Source organism: Artibeus jamaicensis, unplaced genomic scaffold (assembly GCF_021234435.1).
Source record: "Artibeus jamaicensis isolate MK-2021 breed Jamaican fruit bat unplaced genomic scaffold, CSHL_Jam_final contig_465, whole genome shotgun sequence".
Classification (NCBI taxonomy): Eukaryota; Metazoa; Chordata; class Mammalia; order Chiroptera; family Phyllostomidae; genus Artibeus; species Artibeus jamaicensis.
The window spans coordinates 4172345-4192372 of record NW_026521843.1 but is presented as its reverse complement, the minus strand read 5'-3'; the positions used below and the strand labels follow the sequence as shown (position 1 = coordinate 4192372).

The following is a 20028-nucleotide window of genomic DNA, read 5'->3' as shown; positions in this document are numbered from 1 at the left end:
AGGGGTGGCACACTGCGCATGCGGAAAAATGGCGGCCGTATCTTCCCCAAGAGTTCCCGGTTACCCAGTTCTCCTCCTGTCTGCGTGATAACTCCCGGGGCCGTGGGCAGTGGCGCGTTGGTCCGCAGCCAGGTCCAGCCAAGGGCATCTCCTAGCAGTCCGCGAGCTCTGTTCGAGCTTAGCTCCGAGAACGGCGTGTTGGGGGCGGTGTCCGACGGGACCGGGAGAAGGCGGGAGAACTCGCGGGGGGCGAGGGGCGGCCCGCTGGGCAGCATGAGTCAGCAGCGGCCAGCGCGGAAACTGCCCAGCCTGCTCGTGGACCCGGCGGAGGAGACGGTGCGCCGTCGGTGCCGAGACCCCATCAACGTGGACGGCCTGCTGGTAAGTCCCGGGGACGGCCTGAGTCCTGAGCGCCCGCAACCCTGGCGCGGCTCCGGATGGGGTCGGGTCTCAGACTCAGCTGTTCCTTCCCCTCCGAAAGGAAGCTGGACTGAATTGGGTCGTGAGCTTACCCAGGGTGGGCCGATGGCGGCTCCTCGATCTCCTCCGCTCTTGCACTGCTCGTTTTTCGCTCAAACTCTTGTATTCTTTCCGCACATACTTTCAAATGTGTTGTCATCCTTCTTGGCATTTATCTTGGGGCTACACAGCAGTGATGGAGACAGGTGCTCAACTTTGCGTCAGAAAATCTCGTTTTTCTACTTCCACTCACCCTCAGTGCATCTCTGCAAGCTCTCAGTTTCTCTTTGGCATCCTCTCCCCTTCTGCTTAACTGCAGCAATGTAGTTCGTCCTGCAGCTCGTCCACACTTAGCATTTCCCACCCCACATTCAGCAAGTTATCTTGCGTCTGTTGGACGGAGACAGATGGGAGCTTGGGCTGTCTTCCTGCAAAAGGTTAATGTCCTCTGTTGGTCTAGACTAGATGCAGTGTATTGTCCATGGTTCTCAGGGCTGCTGGTGAATCCGTCTTTTTCCATCTCTCCCTGAATTTTCAATTTCTGTATTGGATTTTTCTCCTAAGTAGTCAGTGAGCCCAGTCCCCATGAGAACTCAGTGCTCAAAAATAGTTAATGACATTATCTTGTGTAATTCCTCAAGGCATCCCTAAGAGACTATTATTCTCGTTTTACAGTTGCCAAAATAGACCTGGGATTATCAAGTGGCTTGCCCATGGTTAGACAGTATGTAGAAAAGCCTAAATTTGACCTCACAGTGTCTTTTTTTTTTAATTTTTATTTATCTTTAGAGGGTAAGGGAAGGAGAGAGGGAGAGAAATATCAATGTATGGTTGCCTCCCGTGTGTCCCCTGCTGGGAACTGGGCTGCACCCCAGGCATGTGCCCTGACTGGAAATCAAACTGTGATACTCTGGTTCGAAGACCTGTGCTCAATCCACTGAGCTACTCCAGCCAGGGCTATGACTTTACAGTGTCTTGATTTCATACCATAAATTCGTGACTACTTAAACTGCATCCTAAATTCACCCTCATCTTAAAAAATCCCTCATATAATTCTATATGTCCTTCTACCTGCTGCATGTGTTCCCCTGCACAGCCAAACTACTTGAAAAAATTTGTTTGCATTCCTTGTCTACGCGCTTACCTGTCATTACCACCTTAACCCACAGCTGGGGAACCTCCAGGGGCAGCACGGCTCTAAGTGTTCTCACCAAGGTTGCCAGCAACATTGTCAGTTCCAGCGGACGTTTCACTCCTTATCTCCAAAGCTTTGCTATGTTTGACCACTTGCTTGTGTTGGAAACTCACCACTGAATGGCTTCTTGACACATATACTCTTGGTGCATCTGGTCTCTCCTTGTGCTCCTTGGCAGACTCCTGCCCTTCCCATTCCTTACCTGTTGATGTCTACCTTCCACACACGTGCTTCATGCAGGATGTCATTCATGACTTCTGTTACTATCCATGTTGGAGGTCTTAATCTTTGAGAATATGGTGGAAGCTCTGAGCTCTGGCTATAGAAAAACCACTTAATGTGAATTTGCACACATCCTTTGAAGTCTTAGATATTTTTTTTGTTTGTTATTTTTAGATATTCTTATCCACTCACTGTTAGTTTTAGTTACCATGTCATGATAACTCCCAAATCGATGAATGCAGCTCAGAGCTCTTCAGCTGTTTACTAGATTACTTAGATTTGAAACCTATATGTCCAAAATCGAATTCATCTGCTTCTTGCTAGCGGGCAGCAACTTTGCTGCCTCCTTTGCTGTCTCCAGATGCCGACACACCCACCGAGTTGCCTGAGCTCCGGTGCTGAGCATCATCCTTGCCTTTTCCCTTTTCCAGACTAACCTCTCCATCTTCCCAAACTGATTAAAACATAATCCCCAATGCTCGCCACTTCTAACCATCATTTATTTTTCAGATTGTTGCAGTGTTTTCCTAACCAGTATTCTTGCTTCTAGTTTTGCCCCAATTTTTCTATATATTTTCATATTTTGGGGGACCCTTACATATCCACTTTTCCCTTTCCAAAAGTTTTTTTTTAAAGACACAGTTGCCTTTGTCATGTCAGGTCACATTTATAGGTCACTTGTCTGAAGCCTTCCCTGACCTCTGAACACAGGGTTCACACAACACCCGTTGTGCTCAAAGCCCCCTGTGCTCACTTGCCCCCTCTTTGAAGTGTGTGGCTGTCAAGTCCCTCACTGTAGTGACTGTCCATTTCATTGTCCTGTGTCCAGCATATTCGGTGCCTCTCACAAAAAGATTTGATCAGTAGTCATTGAGTAGATGAAGTAGGCACTCTGTAAATGGGAAATGTTTGAATGTGTGGCCATTTATTCTCCTGCCTGTGAAATGGTGATTCGAACACCCATCTCGGTGCTTTTGAATGGGCTGGTGGTTGGAAGCATCTTACAATTAAACACACAGAGTGCATCGCTGTGCACAGAGTAGGTATGTGTTTGGCTGAGTGGTTGGTGTTCTCTGGGTAAAGGGCTTGAAAACTGGATTTTGAGAAGGGAGAAAATAATGTTCTTGGGGGTGGAACTTAGTCTACACATTGAAAACAAGGAAAATTTAAATGAGTGAAAACACAGTCACCTTGGAGAAATACATATATTCAGAGGGTTCTTAAAGAGATGTTGTTCCCCGAAACTTTGTAGTGACTCCCCAATCGGTACAAAGTAAAATCTGTACAGAGAAAATTTTAATGAATTTAGAAGCAATGCTTAAGATAGTAGCCCCTAAAACTCACCTCCTTTTGTTAGTTTGAGAGCTCAGATTTAGAGCCCCGGGTCTTCAGATGGGGGAGGGGGGTGGAGCTGTGCACAGTGGCTGGGAACGAGCCAACTCCCCCATCAGGAGGGCTGGTTCCCGGGAGGTGTGCACTGCGGTGGCTGTCAGTGGTCCTCCTTTCATTGGGCCATGTTCTTTGTCTCATCATTTTGGTGCCTCCTGTGTTTTTGTGTATTAGAGCTGCTTTGACTCTGTCTTAGCGCACCTGCTAAGTTGTATGGGGTGGAGGCTTAGGTAATTGGCAGGGTGGGCAACCCGGGTCACTGCTCTGTTGCTCTGAGTGGGGGAGGGTGGGAGGGGGACAGGCCACTGCCTGGCCTCTGGAGTTTTGCCCGGGAGGAAGCTGCCTTCCCCGCTCACACCTTGCTTTCTCCCCATTTGCCACTGGTGCCCTTTCAGCTGTTGCCCTTGAGCTGAATCCCAGAGCGGGTGGGTCTGTGTGAGTCCTAAATCCACTGCAGGCCCTGTAAGAGGATGCAGTTTCTTCTACTGCCCCAACCCTGACTGGTTTGTGGCCAGAAATTATGGGGACTTACCTTCCTGGTGCTGGGACCCTGGGTTAGGTGGTTTGGACTGGGGCTGATCCCTTGCTTCCGAGGTGTCCGTCCCGGTTTTTATCCACCACCCGGGGACGTGGGACTGCCCATCTGCACGGTCTCTACATCTGCACCCCTCCTACAACCCTCCTACCCGTCTGGACGAGTGTGGTTTCTTTACATCCTTGTTTGTCGGACTTCCACGCAGCTCGATTTTCTGACAGTTCTGGGTGAAGTTTGTTTTGTACCTAGTCATGTTTTTGCTGTAGATGAGTTTACCTACACCTCTATCTTGACCAGAAGCCCGAGAGTCCTGACAAGCTCTTTGAAGACCACTTAGTCATGAACATACGTGGGGATTGTGCTGCAGTTGTGTAAGGGAGTGTCCCTGAGCTACACACTGAGTTAGCGGTCTGCAGTTCACCCTCCAGTGACCAGGGCGGGGGCGGGGGGAGCATGTGTGTACAGAGACAAACACGACAAAGCCAGTGCAGTAACAGATGCGCCTTTGGGCGGGCTGGTGAAAGGAATGGATGTGGTGATTCTTAGTGCCTCTTCTGCGGGTTTTCTGAAGGCTGAGAGTGGTTCAAAATAAACGGAAAGTGGGCACCCCTCCGCACTCCACCTCCTGTCCCCGTTTTTTCATCCACGCGAGGGCGCAGGGGCCATCCACTCTCTCCCAGGTGAGGCGCAGTGCTGATGGCGCGGGTCTTCATGATGTGGGGCCAAGTGCAGGGTGGCCTTGCGTTAACTTTTTTTTAGCTCCCCGACTTTTGTGTGGGGAAACATTTATTCTGAGGCTAAAGTCACTTCAGAAGGAGAGGTCCTGTCTAGTCCCATCTGTTCCTAGAAGGGCTCCTTGCCTGCCTTTCGAGGGCAGTTCACCACAGTCCAGTAGCTGGAAAGACTTGCCAGGAGTGTTGGGGCATCTCTCCAGACGAGGAGTGTTGTATTAGGACTGGGGAAGGGGCTTCGCGTTCTCTCCGTGATCCTTGTGAAGGGTGGAGCCACGAGGGCGGCATCACCCGGGGTCTTTACACACTCGCTGTTTCACAGTGCCAAGTTGTTTTTCCGTCAGCACCACCACTGACAAGGTGCCATTTCAGTCTCCACTCCCGAGTTTGTGACAGGTACTTACCAGTTGCCTGACTGTGCCAGGCACCACTTGGGTTCGAAAAGGAAAACAATAATATGTGGTTGTGTAAGATTTCATAATTCACAAAATTTCCTGTTTAATTTTCACATTACCTTGGGCAAAAATGGGCAATAAAGTGATATCACTACATGGTGTCCCGAATAAAAGTCAGGACCTGCCAGCATCTAGGAAGCCAATAATTGGTAGTCCCAAACCAGGTCTTAGGCCAAGAACTGTTTTGAATGTGAAGGAGGTGAATGTATCGTTACTGGGGGAACGATTACTTTGGAATCTCCAGGACTGCAGACCAGTGGGGTTCATACGTAAGGGGCATCTGCCCTGGCAGGCCGTGATGCTGTTGTGATTCCTTGAGATAAGGAGATGTTTTCACATTCAGAGAAAAAAGATGAGTGGATGCTGTTGCAGTCTGTTTTCCTGCAGATCTCAGCACAGCCAACATTAGTGCGCCTGCCTCTGTAGCAGAGAATAAAGGGGAGAGAAAGTCACCCTTTTCGTTTCACCAGGCCTGATTGCAGGAGTGGCACAGAGCAGAAAAGGTGCCCTTCTAGAATGCGTGCAGGGCAGATAGTTGGCAGCCCGTTGGGAAACCGCTGAGTGCTGCTGCCGTAGGCCTAGAAGTGAGCTCTGCGCCACTTACCTCCCTGCAGCGCATCCTCAGGACTGCGCCGACGGTAGCAGATTTATTCCAGCCTCACAGTCACTGAAGTGATGTGCTGCAGAGATGGGAGTAACAGATCACGGACCAAGTAGAAACCCCGTAAACAGGCCTTGGTGTATATAACAGTTCAGGATACGTGTCTGTGTGTTTCTGATCGCTGCCATGAAGATGCATTATTTTTCTAGAGTCTGATAGAATAGTTAGGCTCTGTCTCGTACTGCCCGAGCAGAGGGGGTACGAGTAAAACTAGCAGTGACACTTGGTCACGCCTGGCCGGCTGAGGTTTGACCGCCCTTGGGCGTGTCACGGTGGGCTCGTCTCTGTCGGCTGCCGCTGTTACTCCTGGCTGCAGGCATAGCCTCTGCTCCCAGACAAGCACACCCAACTTTGGTTTCGCTCACTCGGCCGGTCTATGTTTTCCTTTAAATTCTAACAACTAAATTCATTTTACAGCAGAATTCTTGTTTCCGTGAACTCATTCCACATCACATTAACTTGCTAACGGACTCTGTGATCTTGTCACAGACCATGGAGATCCCGTGGCAAGGACTCGGACCACTGAGCAGCCTCGGAGTGGCTGGCCTTGCCGTCAGGCCCCCACGCCCCCGGGCTCTGTGCGGTGTGTCTCCCGTACTCACATTCCTGCACCACCTGCTTCAATACGTCACGTGCTTGTCCAGAATCTGGGATACATCTCCAGTGGTTACGACAAAAGCCTGGTTCTAGCGAGGCCTTCAAATGTGTCCTTCAAGGCCCAGCTGGGGGTCCCCTTCTCTGAATCCTGCCAGTCCCCCTCTGGGGGTGCCCGTTGTAGTCCTGTGGACCCTTCCCTCCGAGCACCTGATGGGGTTACAGCCAGTCTCAGGCCAGTTTTTTTACTCGGGCAAGAGTGGAACCTGCTGGACCGCAGCCTACTCGGAGGCACAGCGACGTTACACTTTGTTCTAAGCACGAGGCTAACGAGGGTTTCTGTTCACACGGCTTCATCCAGAGGTTTTGTTTTGTTTGATTGTTTGTTTTTCATTCTCACCCCCAGGACATGCTTTTTGATTTTAGAGAGAGGGGAGGGGAGGGAGAAAGCAGGAGAGAAACATCGATGTGAGAGAGAAGCAGTGATTGGTTCCCTTGTGTACACGCCCCAGCTGCGGACGGAACCCACAACCCAGGCCTGTGCCTGACCAGGAATCGAACCGGTGACCTTCCGGTTGCAGGACAGCACTCAGCCACACCGCCGGGGCTACAGGTTTATTTTTACAAAAACAGTTTTTAAATGTATTATAAATGTTGCTGCCAGATCGTGTGAATTCTTCTTTCCTCTAAATAGCTGATAAAATGGAGAAGCACTGATAGTGGAGCTACCACTAATTTCCTGGTCGTTTCGGGGATTTGAAAGGAAGCGTTTGTTAATCTGAATCACAAAGTTTCTAGTGCGTGGGTGCGTTATTTTCCATCCTGCGAAGGGCTGCTCTTTTTACTTTAACTGTCGTGGGGACACGTGGCCACCTGTGAAGGGCCATGGGCGGATTGTCGGGAGCCACTGACACTCAAGTAGCAAGAGGTGAGCGATTTTCAGTTCAGGTGTGTCTGGCGTCTCCTGAGTCTTCTGGAGTCAGGGACAGAGTCTCGTGTTTCTTTCTGTCCTTAGGGTCTGCTGCAGTGACAAACTAGTGTTCGTTCAGTGATGTGTTCTCGTACTTGTGTTTTCTCCCTCGCCGCTCCTCCCCCCACCCCCTTCTCAAACTATAACCTATGACACTGTCAGATGGGATCACAGTTAGAGTGGATCTGATTTGGAAGGAAGACGGATGCTTCTCGCACCCAAATTGTTAGCCCGGAGTGCGTGTGGGGGTGGGGAGGAGCAGCTGTGTGTTACCCAGTGAAGTGCTGTTTGTGGGCATTGTTGCTTTTAAATGACTAAGTTAAATTTCTGGTGTTTCTTCTTTTTTCCAGCCATCAAAAATAAGGATTAATTTAGAAGATAATGTGCAATATGTGTCCATGAGAAGTAAGTCGATTCCCGAATAGGTTCTAGGTTTCGTATTGGGTCGGCCAAAAAGTCCGTCACATTTTTTTCCATAAAGTAAAGGACACATTTTTCATTTTCACCACTAACCTTACTGATTTGGATATTCTGAGTATGTCCGCTCTCTCCCACTATTGGCTTCTACTGGGGAGAGGCCGGGGCGCTGCTGAACATCTTCCAGTGCATAGGACAGCCCCACGGCGGAGCATTGTTTGGCCAAACGTCAGTAGTACCAGGAAACCTCGCAAACCACTTTGACACGTTCGGTCAGTCACAGCACCTTCTCCATACACTGCATAGAGCTGTTTTTGCATTTCAGCTGTGTTTTTATCTTTCTTGAAATAATAAAGCATAATATGTGAGAAATGTTGCTTATTTTCTTTCATCTTCACTATTACAATGACTGCACTAAAATCTACCGATTTTGAAGTTTTTTTTAAATACACATCGATATGCCAGCTGTCACAGTACAGTCTAACAAAATTGTTTCGAATGAAGTTAACAACTGAGTGCACTAGAGCCATTGTGCGGAAAAAACTAAGCTAACTTTTTGGCCAACCTAATAGTTTGAACTCCTTGTGATTGAAATGATTTATTTTAAATGTATGTCAGTTGATGAGCGACTTAAGTAACCTTTATTATTTGTACACCAAACTGTAAAGCTTGGAGTTTCCCGGGGTTGGGGCTGAAGGACGTGCAGGAAAGCCTTCGCCCACTGTGGCAGCTCCCTGGAGTCTGAGCGCAGGGTCCTGCTGCCCTCAGCGCCCCTGAGGCCGGTGCACCAGGGGTCCCTCCCCGCCCCCGCTGGGTCCCCGTGCTCTGATTTGATTCCTGTCCTGGGCCGGCACTCAGAGTCAGCTAGAGGGGCCAGGGTGTTCCCTGTCCCTCTGGAAATCGTGACAGATGCCCCAGGCTCCTTCCCCCTTAATTCGGTCCTGTCCTCTGGATACACGGTGCATCCGTGCCCAAATGGAAAATGTTAGTGCCGGGCCTGAATTTGTCCTCAGCCCTTGTCCCAGCCCACCCACAGTCAGGGTCCGAGTTTGGCCTTCGAAGGGCCCCCTCTGCCCCATTCCACCAGCAGGCATAGTGTCAGACCGTTACTGCACCTACCGTGTCTGGCCCTGCTTTAAGCTCTTTGCCCGGCCTCTCACCACAGCCCCTTCATAGTGGAGGTGTGAACTGTCCGTTTCACAGACGCATAAACTGAGGCCCAGAGAGCTTAAGTCACTCGCTCAGTCAGGGCTGGATCCCACGCCCGTCTGGCAGAGAGACGGTGCGGCTCCGGTTGTCCCGCTCCCAGACAGGAGCAGGGGACTCTGCCCCCAGGCTCTTCCCACTGCTGCCTTCTACCGGGGAGCCTCCCTTCGGCCGGTGGCTGTTCTGACGTGGGACCGGGGCTGTGCTGTCCCTCACTGGGAACCCGTGATGCTCCGTCTCCTCCAGAGGAGCCCCTGCCTCCCCGTCTCTGTGGTTTTGCTGGTTTGCGTGAGATCGGTAAGCCGCCTCACGCCCTTAAGAGAAACGAGGTGGCAGGGAATGGACAGGCAGACAGGCAGGGCCCTCAGACCCGTGCTGCCCACTCCACAGGAGCGGTGCCAACTGTGGGCGCCCAGACATGCCCTGTCCTCCTGCCGTGCGCTCCTTTCACACGTGTGTCCTCAGCTGGCCTCAACCCCCATCAGAGGGGAGGGCGCCCTCCTGTCCGCCTGCCCCCTCTCTGTGCCCTCTCTGCCCCCTCTCTGTCCCCAGAGTTCTCCCTCGAGGAGGCTTCCCGTGCCTCTCCAGCCCCGGTTTATTCTCCCCCAGGCGGCTCCTGGAGGCCTTGAGTCTGAGGGCCTTTCAGTCGTCCCGTCCCTCCGCCTGCCCTGGTGCTGCAGGTGTGCGATGCATGCCATTCCCTACGACAGGACTAGACAGGAAGCGACTGCTGAGCTTGTGGTCCTGCTAGTGGTCTAGCGTGACTGAATGTGCGCTTCCCAGGGTTAGATTACCAGGGTTTACTGTAGAACTGGGACTCACCTGTAATTTATTGAACGTTCATTTCTTTTTAATCCTGTCCCATCTCAAGTATAGGAGTGATCTGCGCACAGCAGACATTCACATTATAAAATACGTGCTTTCAGTCTTGGCATGGCCACCAGTGATGTTTCAGCTGTCTGTGGCGTGGCAGAGGTTCTGGATGGGGCCGTTCTGAGTGAGAATAGTGAGTTCTTCTCACATGCACTGTGCTGTGAAAGCAGAGAAAAAGGAAAACCATGTGTTCCACACCAGAAAAACAACTATTTGTGAATTTACTTCCTCTGCACATCAAACCAGATGAACGTTTTTCAGTATCACGTTGGGTAGGGTGGGAAGAGTGGGGATACTTAGTCCTAGCAGGCCCTGCAGCACGGTCCCCAGTTGTGGGCGGGGTTTGCAGCACTGGTCATGGCTCCTGTGCACGTGCCCTTTGGCTTAGTGACGCTGTGCGTTGTGATGTCTTCAAGGGAAGGACTTACAGATGCATGTAAAAATACAGCTCCAAAGAGATGTATCAAAGTGTTGTGCAAAATTATACAGTTGTAGACAGTCTGAATTTCCAGTATTGGGGTGAGGAAGCACATGTTTCCTGCAGTTAGATACTGCGAAGCTGTTAAGAATAATGTTAAAATTATGCAGTCATTAACAAAACACCTTTCTCCAGTTTTACTGGGATATAACCGACATCTATCACTGCATAAGTGTCAGGTGTGTAGGGTCGACTTACCTAGACTGTGAAGTAACTACCGCAGCAGGTGGGTTAACATCCATCGCCGCATGTAGACGTAGTGAAAGGAGAAAATCTCTCCGTGTGGTCTCCCTGGGACCCACTCTCTGGACAACTGTCCTCCGTGTCCGTCGTCACCTTGCTGTGCATTACCATCCAGCGGAAGGGCGTTTGCTGGCAAGCCGGGGTGTTCACAGTGCTGAGTTAAAAACAGCATGTTAAAAAATAGTTATATTCCTGTATCTGTTCTTAGAAACTACATGTATAGACACACACATGTATGTATGTGTATGGAGAGGCAGAGTGTATAAAAAACCAAAAGCATTGAGGGGGTTAAAGAGACTTCTTCCCTTCGTTTGCTTATCTGTTAGTAGGACCTGGTGGGTGTAGAAATCAGATAAACCACTTTCCCTTGAGGTATATCCCAGTTGTTCTAATGGAAGTCTAACTTGAGCTCTGTAAAAACTTGGCCAGACAGGGTCACACTCCGACACGTGTAGAAACATTTGAAACAGACAGACAGACAAAGCCAGGCCTCTACCTTTGCTTCATAAAGAATTCCTTAACTTGAAGACCAAATGAGAAAATTAATTTTAAAAATCACTTTTAACTTGATTCCTCAAGTTTTGTAGACACAAATGCAAATTCACCACTTTGTCCCATAAGGTGCAATAGGCCTCTAAAGTTCACAGGGCTGGCTGGTGCGGCTCAGTGGACCAGGTGGCGTCCTACAAGCTGGAGGGTTGCTGGTTCAGTTCCCAGTCAGGGCACATGCTTGGGGGCCTGCAAGAGGCAACCGAGAGATGTTTCTCTCTCTCTTTCTCCCTCCCTTCCCCTCTCTAAAAATAAATCTTTAAAAAAAAATTTTATGTGGGTTGCATGGTCTCAATAGTCCTTTAAGTCTAAAGCCTTTTTTACCTGGGAGAAGTTAATTTTTATCAAGTTTGAAAAACCTGTTTCGTAAAAATTAGCAATGATATTTGGTCAGTGTGTAGATTTTCTGTAGGTGTCTGTGTTGACTGATAAAGAGGAAATAAATTATTTTTTAATGAGTTGAGAATAAAGTCCTATTTAAAATTTTACAAATGGGTTTGTTTTGTTTCCCAGAAACTCTAAAGGTGAAGAGACCTCGTTTTGATGTGTCCCTGGTTTACTTGACTCGGAAGTTCATGGACCTGGTCAGAAACGCGCCTGGGGGCATCCTGGACCTGAACAAGGTCGCAGCGAAGCTGGGCGTGCGGAAGCGGCGAGTATACGACATCACCAACGTCTTGGACGGGATCGAACTGGTGGAGAAGAAGTCCAAGAACCACATTCGGTGGATGTAAGTTGGCCTCGGACCTCGGGGCCCCGCTCCTTTGCACGGAGTGGCAGAGCCATGCCGCCGCCGAAACCCAGCGTGCCGGCGGCAGCTGTGTCTGACTGCGGGGGACACGGTCAAGTGCGGCTTCCTGCCAGAAAGGGTTCTGCAAAGTGTTTTTGCCCTGTCTCCCACAGTCCATAAACTTTTTCCTGTTTAAGTCATAGATAGTAGGGTATTATGGGTAAGTTAAATGAAATAACGATTGAATTTAAGATACTCACTTTTCAAAAATACTCCCTCAGTTCCAATTGATTACTGGTAACGGGGAAGTCAGCGAAGGTGGTCGAACAGGGATTCTGTGTACTAGCGCGGTGAGCACGCTGGCCCCCGCCCCTCAGGTTAGCTTCCTGCTGCTCCGCAGCAAAGCGGGAATCCGCCTGCCTCCCCACTCTGAAGACCATGTGGAAGGAGCACCTTACGAAACAGATAAGCGTGTGTGTGTGTGTGTGTGCACGTGCGTGTGCACATAAGAAGCCAGTACACTTAAAACAGGCGAGTAATTTGGGAACAGTTCCAAACATTTGCAGAGAAACAGTTTCAGCATATAAGTACATAGAGACCTTTCAGGCAAATGAAGACTCTCCCAACAAAGATCGTGAAATGATTCTAAATAACTAACTTAGCTATTAGGAAAAGGGTGTTTATAAAGGAGATATGTTTTCCAGTGGTACAGAAAAGCAGATTGAATTCTCACTTGAGTGCATTTACTAAATAACATTGAACGCCACTTAGAGGGTTAGTATCTGAATCTGAGGATTAGATTTGAAAACTAGCTAAAGGTAGTGGTAACAGCTCATAAAGACTGAAGAAAACATGAATGCCAGTTGTTACTCAGGTCGTACCATATTGGGCTAAACAGTAATAAGGAAAATAAATCGTTTAAGAACAGTGAATATCTGTGTATCCAGGTAGAACCAGGTAGAATATGCACAGTAAGGAAGACTGAGGACTCTGAATTTTAGCAGAGGAACTGTCACTTAGCCAGCACTGCCTGTTATTCGTGTGCAGAAATTAAGGGATGAAAGGTTATGATGTGTCAAAAGCCATTCAGCACGTGGTAGAGCTGGAGCTTAAATGGGGAATTCATGACGCTTAGGTCAGCGGTCATTTCATTAGGCTTTCCTTGCTACTTCATTAAATTTTTCCTACTTAATTAAGCTTCATTGAGTTTTCACTACTGTTAATTTCAATAGGGTTATGATATGTTTGGCTTTTTTAAGTCCCTGTGTACGAGCCTAGAAATGGGGACGAAAACCAGTTTATGCACAGGAAGCTTGTGTGGCCAGCTGTAATGATGGAGAGCAGAGGTCAAGTCTAAGTAGCGTTTGTCCTTGTGGGGGACACTCCAGTGGCCCAGTCTGCATTATTCTGTCACTGCACTAACCCGGATAATACTGGTGGTGACCTTCTTCTCATACTTTCACAGAGGGTCTGACCTCAACAACTTTGCAGCCATGCCCCAACAGAAGAAGCTGCAGGACGAGCTTTCCGACTTGTCAGCGATGGAAGATGCTCTGGATGAGTTAATTAAGGACTGTGCTCAGCAGCTGTTTGAATTAACAGATAACAAAGAAAATGAAAGATATCCTTTGACTGTACCTCTTTAAAATTTTTCTCCTTCCAGAGCAGGTTAAATAGTAGAGTTAGTATCTGAGGAACAGAGTCAGACCTTTAGAAGTGAGAGTAAGTAAAGGTTTAGTCAGACACCTGCACACCTACCCAAACGACACAGTGCAGTAACTCAGCGCAGCCTCTAGTTCTTGGCACAGCAACCAACCATCCAGTCAGAGGTTGCACCGTGCCCGGGGGGCGGGGGGGGCAGTAACTGTCAGGGCTGATGTCGCGTCTCCAGGCAGACGAGTGGGGCCCTCTTGCTTGTTTTCGTAGTCTGGCTGCTATGATAAAAGCGGTAAAATAGTTGTTGACTCCTGTGAAATTTGTATCTTCCCAAATTCGTTGATTAAATTTTGTTTCTGGAACAGAGTGAATGGCCATTGAAACGGCCTTTACACTGCAGCTCAAGCCCACAAACCGCGAGGCAGTTCGAGGCAGTGCTGCTCCAGCCCGGTGGCTGCGGGGTCAGAGCAGGGCCCTGTCACTGCAGCTGATCCTCAGACTCCCCTGGGCTGGGGGTCGCCGATTCCGAGCTGTCCGGGCTTCCGATTTACATGGACTCACATCAGCCTGAACTCTGATTCCAGTAGCTATTGAAGGGGAAGTAAATGCTAACACACAACACTTGATCAGAATGGAACGATTATGGTTAAAGTCACTTATTTTATTGAGGGAGTTAAGCTACTTGATGGGTTGTAGGCAAAGGAAAGAAACGTGTTAAAAGTCAGGTGTGATGGTAAAGGAGTCAGAGAACCAGAGCCCAGCAGATGCTCTGAATCCAGCGTTTCAGAGCAGCCCAGCAAGACACTTCATCGATGCGGTTTTAGGCGACACAGTGAACAGGTGCAAAAATTCAGGTAGTGAGTTGGGCAGGAGTTTGGATGAGAGAAGTCCCAGGAGTCAGTGCTAATCCTGAAAAGCTTATTCTCTATGTCGTTTCTACAGATTTTTCTCTACCTTGCATTTTAGGGGGTTCTCACCAAAATAATATTTTTCCCCAGAGGTTCTCATAGTGAGACCTAGAAGTCAACAGGGAATGGGGTGGGGGGGTGGATTTGATACCTTATGAGTCGTGTTGTGTTAGAAATTCGGAGCTTATCAATATTTTTCTTTAGAAAGTATCATCCAAATCACAGTAGCACAGTGTAAAGGAGCCTTGTTGTTGTTTTTTTTTTTTAAGATTTTACTTATTTAGAGAGAGGGGAAAGGAAAGAGAAAGAGAAGGAGAGAAACATCAATGTGTGGTTGCCTTTCACACATGCTACCTACTGGGGACCTAGCCTGCAACCCAGGCATGTGCCCTGATTGGGAATCAAACCTGTGACCCTTGGGTTCACAGGCCAGCACACAGTCTATGGAGCCACACCAGCCAGAGCAGAAGTGTTTAAATTGAGTTATAAATATTGTAAAACACTAAAATCTTAAGAATTGTTCATAAAGTAATAAGAATTATGTGTGAAAATGTTTTAATTGACTGTCCTCTTCAATTGTTTGTATTCCATAAAATCTAAAGATACTCTAATGTTACTATTGCATTCCTGTATTATAAGAGCTAAGTCGTCTCCCCCAAAAAGCAGACCTCTGCTTAGAGATCCTTGACTGGTCTCTACACTAGCGTATGTGACGTACCAAGATATCCACAGCATTCAAGCCTTCCACGAGCAGATCGTTATTGCAGTTAAAGCCCCAGCAGAAACCAGACTGGACGTTCCAGCGCCCAGAGAAGTAGGTAGTCCTGATTTAAAGAGGGCGGGGCCCCTGCAGAGGCCGCAGGTTGTCGCAGTCTCAGTGAGTGCGCACCCCTCGCGTGCCCACCTGGCCGCACGGCGGCTGCAGCTCGAGGCTCCGGGCACACTTCCCCTGGCTTTCAGTGACAGCGAGTGACGTGGTCGTGCTGCCACCCTGGTAAAGGTGAGGGCCTGAAGCTTAGAAAGACGGATCCACCTCCTCATGCACACAGAGGAGAAGCAGAACCAGAATTCAACCCCGGATAGCTTGGCTTCAGAGTTCACGGGACACTTGACCCGTGAACGACGCCTCGCAGGGGAATCCCCAGGAGTGGGCCTCGGTCTCCAAGTTCCCGAAGGAAGGCCTGGTGTCACATGGGGTTCTAGGGAGTGAACTCACTGACCTGACTTGGCTAGGACTGGCAAATACACTAGAGCATAAGTTATACGTTAAAAATGAAAAGTAAAGCTGTGGAAATGAAAATATTATTACTAAGCTGCCAGCTTCTTAACATACTCCTTCCCTTGAAGGAGTGTCTGTGTTAAAAGATAACTGTCATCAGAGGGTTGCTTGGCGAGGGTGAGTCCAAGGGATGTGGCCATTCTGGTGACAGACCAGCAGTTCCGACAGCCCATGGGCCTTCACGGTGATGTCGTCGTTGCTGTGGGGGTTTTCCTTGGTGTAGGGAGTGTCTTTGCCACTCACCTTGCCTTTGTCCCCAGTAGACCACTGTCCAGGGGAGATCCCCTGTCCCACTGGGTGGTGTCTCATAAGCTGATGAAGGAGCAGCCTGCTCTTACTCCATCATACATGCAGGTCGCAACTTCTTGGGGATGTTTCCTAGTTGGTTTGGATTGGGATATTCCAAGTATCCTGAGTAACATTTGTATTTGAATCATTTCACAGGTATTTAACCCACCTCCTCTCCTTTTGATTAACTGCCAGTGTTTTAATGCATCCTCACTCTGGGGTGTGATAGCCTATTCTGTAGTGACTGGCGGGCTTTTGGGCTTTCCCTGTGCTGCTAGCTGCTTCAGACTGTGATTGCCAAACCTCGCTGAGCCTTTTGGTGGTGCCTGACTTTTCAGAGTCGCGTTTAAACGCCAGTGCCCCTGGGCCCCTTGGGCAGCCCTGCCCAGGTGAGATCCAGGTGCCTCGTACAGCCTGCCCGTTTTCCGCGAACGGTTCTGTTGGGACATGCTCTGTGCCCACTGGCGTAGCTCTGGCTCCTCCTGTCTGCCGGCAGAGTTGTGTGGCCGTGACAGATGGGATAGCCCCCGAAGCCAAAAGTGTTTCCTGTCCCCCTCTTGCAGACAGAAGGTGTTTGCCAAGCGCGGTTTTGTCGGGTGTGACATCCTCAGCTGGCTGCCAGTCCGAGCATTGTGTCGGTTTCCTCTGTGGCTGAGAAGTACCTGTCAAGTCGCACGGTGTACCCAGCCTGGCACCTGGTGGCTGAGCCCACTGTCTGGTACTGGGGAGCTGCAGAGAGGGCGCCCACGAGGTTTTGTGACCACAGTGCTGCGTCTCCCTGAGCTTCCGGGGTCACCCGCACCACAGCGGGGGAAACGGACCTCCAGTCAGGCCCGCTGCCAAGCAGAACTTCTGACAAAGGAATCACTTGCAACCGGAACTGTTCCTTAAGACTTTAGCACAGCTCTCAGTAGAAGTTCCCAACTTCCTGTTACCCGTGGATTTTGGCGTTTTAAATTACATGAGGTGTTATGTGTCTTGATGTCACCCTCCTTCCCAGGTGGACTAAGAATCCTCCTTCCCATTGGCTTCTCAGTGGTCTGGAGCTCTAAACGCAGCCTTATCATTTGAGACTGCAGGGCATTTCTGTGTCCTTGTCATTAACACACTGATGCTGACGCTCACGTACAGGTGCCTCGTGCCTTGACGGGGCCAGTCAACTCCAAAGACGGCTCTGAAGCGCTCAGGTGCTCACGCCATGGCTCTGGGGCCATTGCACAGGGGCCGGGTAGCTGATGTTAGCAGCACAGATTGGTCAGTGGGTTTAACGTGACTAAAGTACACGATTTTCTCAAATATACGATAGAAAGGAAACTGAATTTAAACTTTCAGAAATGCCCCTTGAAACGTCTGTGGTTCTAATAAGTGAAAACTGTGTGCATACTTAGTGCATTCTCTCCTCATGCCGATGTTGACGTGTCTTTTGCTAGGACTCCATCACGGTGCACATACGGAGCACCAACGGGCCCATCGACGTCTACCTGTGTGAGGTGGAGCAGCGCCGCTCCCGCAGCAGGGGGCCCGAAGGCGCGGGCAGCTCGGCGTCGAAAAGCGGACGCCCAGGAAACCCTGCTAAAGGTGAGCACACCGGTTTTGTGATCTGGGGAAATGAGAGATTCTAGTGATTCTTAATTATATAATGGTTCTTAAAAAGTATTGGGGCGACATTTGTTAATAAAATTGTGTAGGTTTCTGAGGAAAGAAATTAGATGCAAGTCAGTAGAAGCGTGTACCCTGTTTTATGGATAGGAATGCTTAACATCATTAAAATGTCCAAACCACCCCCAAAAATCTGTAGAATCAGCACAGTTCCTATCAAGATGCCAATGGCATAGTTCACAGAAAACAAATATTCCAAAAATGTATAGGGAACCACGAAAGGCCCCAGTAGCCACGGCAGTCTTGAGAAAGAACAGCAGAGTTGCAGGAATCACGCTGCCTGAGACCCGACTACGACAAGGCCATCACGAGGGAAAGAGCCCGATGCAGGCATAAAACAGACACGCAGATGAGTGGGACAGGTCAGGGTCCCGACATAACCCATGTCTTCACGTCAGTCAGTGTCTGGCAGAGGAGGCAAGCACGCACTGTGGGGTGGAAACAGTCCGTCCAGTACATGGTATCGGGGAAACTGGACAGGTAATGTACAAAGACAGGACTGAACTAGACCACCTGCGTGCACCATACCCGAGAACAAGCTCAAAGTGGATTGAAGACTTGAGTGTTAGACTCAGACCATAAAAATCCTAGGAGAAAATATAGGCACAAAATCTAGGACATTTCTGGTAGCAATATTTGTTCTGATATATCTCCTCAGGCAAGGGAAACAAAAGAAAAACTAAACAAATAGACCACAGCAAACCAAAAATTTTTGCAAAGCTAAATAGTAACAAAATAAAAAGGAAACCCACCAAATGGGACAACATACTTGGGAATGAGAATCGTTCTAAAAATTGCTCATTGTGGTCTTAAGATAGTTTTACAAAAACACAACTCTAAAAATTACAAGGTAATTCTCAACAAAGTTTGGAATGTGTCTAACCACCTTACAGTGAACCCCTGAGCTGTTTTGATAAGACTGAAAACTTGGAGTCGCAGTCGGACCCGTCGGTGCTGGGGGCGGGCTCTGTAGAGAAGGCTGTTGGCCTCCTGGACACTGCAGCCTCGGGTGCGTGTTGGCGTCCTGTTTGCTCTCTTGTGACTTAAAACATTGGCCTTACGCCACTATCATAAGGATATGGTTTTTGAACAGGGCTCTTCTGTTTTTTTAAAGCAGTTGAAATGTATGTCCTGTTACCTGATTGCCTTTTACAGCCTCACTTACAAGAGCTTTCCTTTTCATTACTTTCCAGAAGAAACTCCTCCACAGCCAAGTGAAGAACTGCTTGAAGTGAGCAGCTGATCGTGGGATCTGAGAAGGCGTGCACCGCGTTCTGGTGCGTCCCATGGACGACCAGGCGTCTGGTTTGATTCTCAGAGCAGCATGCCCGCGTGAGGTTGCCTCACTCTTCGTCAGTAGCAGCATTAAGGCCAGTGGTGTCTTGGAGTAGTTCACTACTTAGATTACTACGGATTACTGTGGTTTCTGCATCCGAAAAAACTCGTTATAATTCACTGCTTTTCGTCAGTGAGACAGATGTTCTGCCTGCTGAAGTAATTTCATCCTACGGATCACTACACAGATGGCAGGCCCAGGAGGGACAGTCCTTCGAGGGCCCTGCCCTTCCTTCAAAGGTCACGCGTCGCCATCACCAAAGCGGCCGTCCCGCCCGAGTTCAGGTCTGCAGTTAGCTGCCGGTCGTTGGCAGGGTGTGCACACACATCTGAGTGTGATGTCTTTGTATACACGTGCATCTAACTGAACCTTTTCACCACGGTGTAGCCACAGGGTGTATATATGGAACACATAGACAAGTGCTCTCATTTCTGTGGTGTCTGTAACTTATTAGAATCCTCGGAATGGGGGTTAGAGAAGAGTTTTTTCAAACTTCTCCATGTAGAAGTATCATAAATATGCTATACATGTTAAGTTCATGCGTTTAATTAAAGAATTTCAGTAAGATTCCCAGTGCTAGAATTGGATTTCAAGCTCCTTACAGTTACTGTGTCTGAGCAGACCGGTGGCACGGCCTGAGCCTTCAGGGACAAGTGTGGCAGTGCCATCAGGTCGCGGCTTCACTGCGGGTAGATGCGCACTCAGTTACAGTGACAGTCGGAAACCACTTAACCTGTTCACCCGCAGATTCCGGGGTACGTCTCTGTGCGCAGCCTCGCTGTTCAGTCGGTTGTACCCTGTCCTCTCCAGCTCCAGTGCCCCGTCCCCCAGCACCTGGCTGTTCTACCTCACTGGGCCCGCCCCATACCGCTCTGTGCCTCAGTTCACTCCGCAGTGTGCCGTTAGACTGTGAGCTCCTTGAGGGACGTCGTCTTAATCGTTGTTGTGCCCAGAGCCTTGCACCACGCCTGGCACGTAGACAGTGCTCAATAAATGATTGGACAAACCAGTGAGTGAGTGAGTTGTAAAATTGCACTAGTGGTACTTGGCTTGTCTGCCACATAGGATTCTTGTGAGCATCATCCAGGTTTATGTGTTAAACGTCTCACCTTCAAAGAAAAATTTGAAGCAACTCGAAATTAAACCATGGATAAAGTTAAAATAGGAATCAAAAATCAAAATATTGAAAAATAGT

At 49.1% G+C, this 20028-nt stretch overlaps 1 protein-coding gene across 2 annotated transcripts; it reads left to right on the top strand.

Moving 5' to 3' along the window:
• The first annotated feature begins 3 nt into the window (after positions 1-3).
• On the top strand, positions 4-19842 carry E2F6 (E2F transcription factor 6). Of its 2 annotated transcripts, XM_053667083.1 has the most exons (7): positions 4-381; positions 7562-7616; positions 11491-11707; positions 13173-13329; positions 14972-15085; positions 17269-17416; positions 18691-19842. In XM_053667083.1, the coding sequence occupies exons 1-7, from the start codon at positions 19-21 to the stop codon at positions 18738-18740; spliced, it is 1104 nt and encodes a 367-aa protein (XP_053523058.1). In that variant the 5' UTR covers positions 4-18; the 3' UTR covers positions 18741-19842. The 2 variants fall into 2 exon arrangements, with proteins under 2 accessions (XP_053523058.1, XP_053523059.1); XM_053667084.1 differs by lacking the exon at positions 7562-7616 and having other exon boundaries at positions 298-381.
• Positions 19843-20028: the final 186 nt, after the last annotated feature.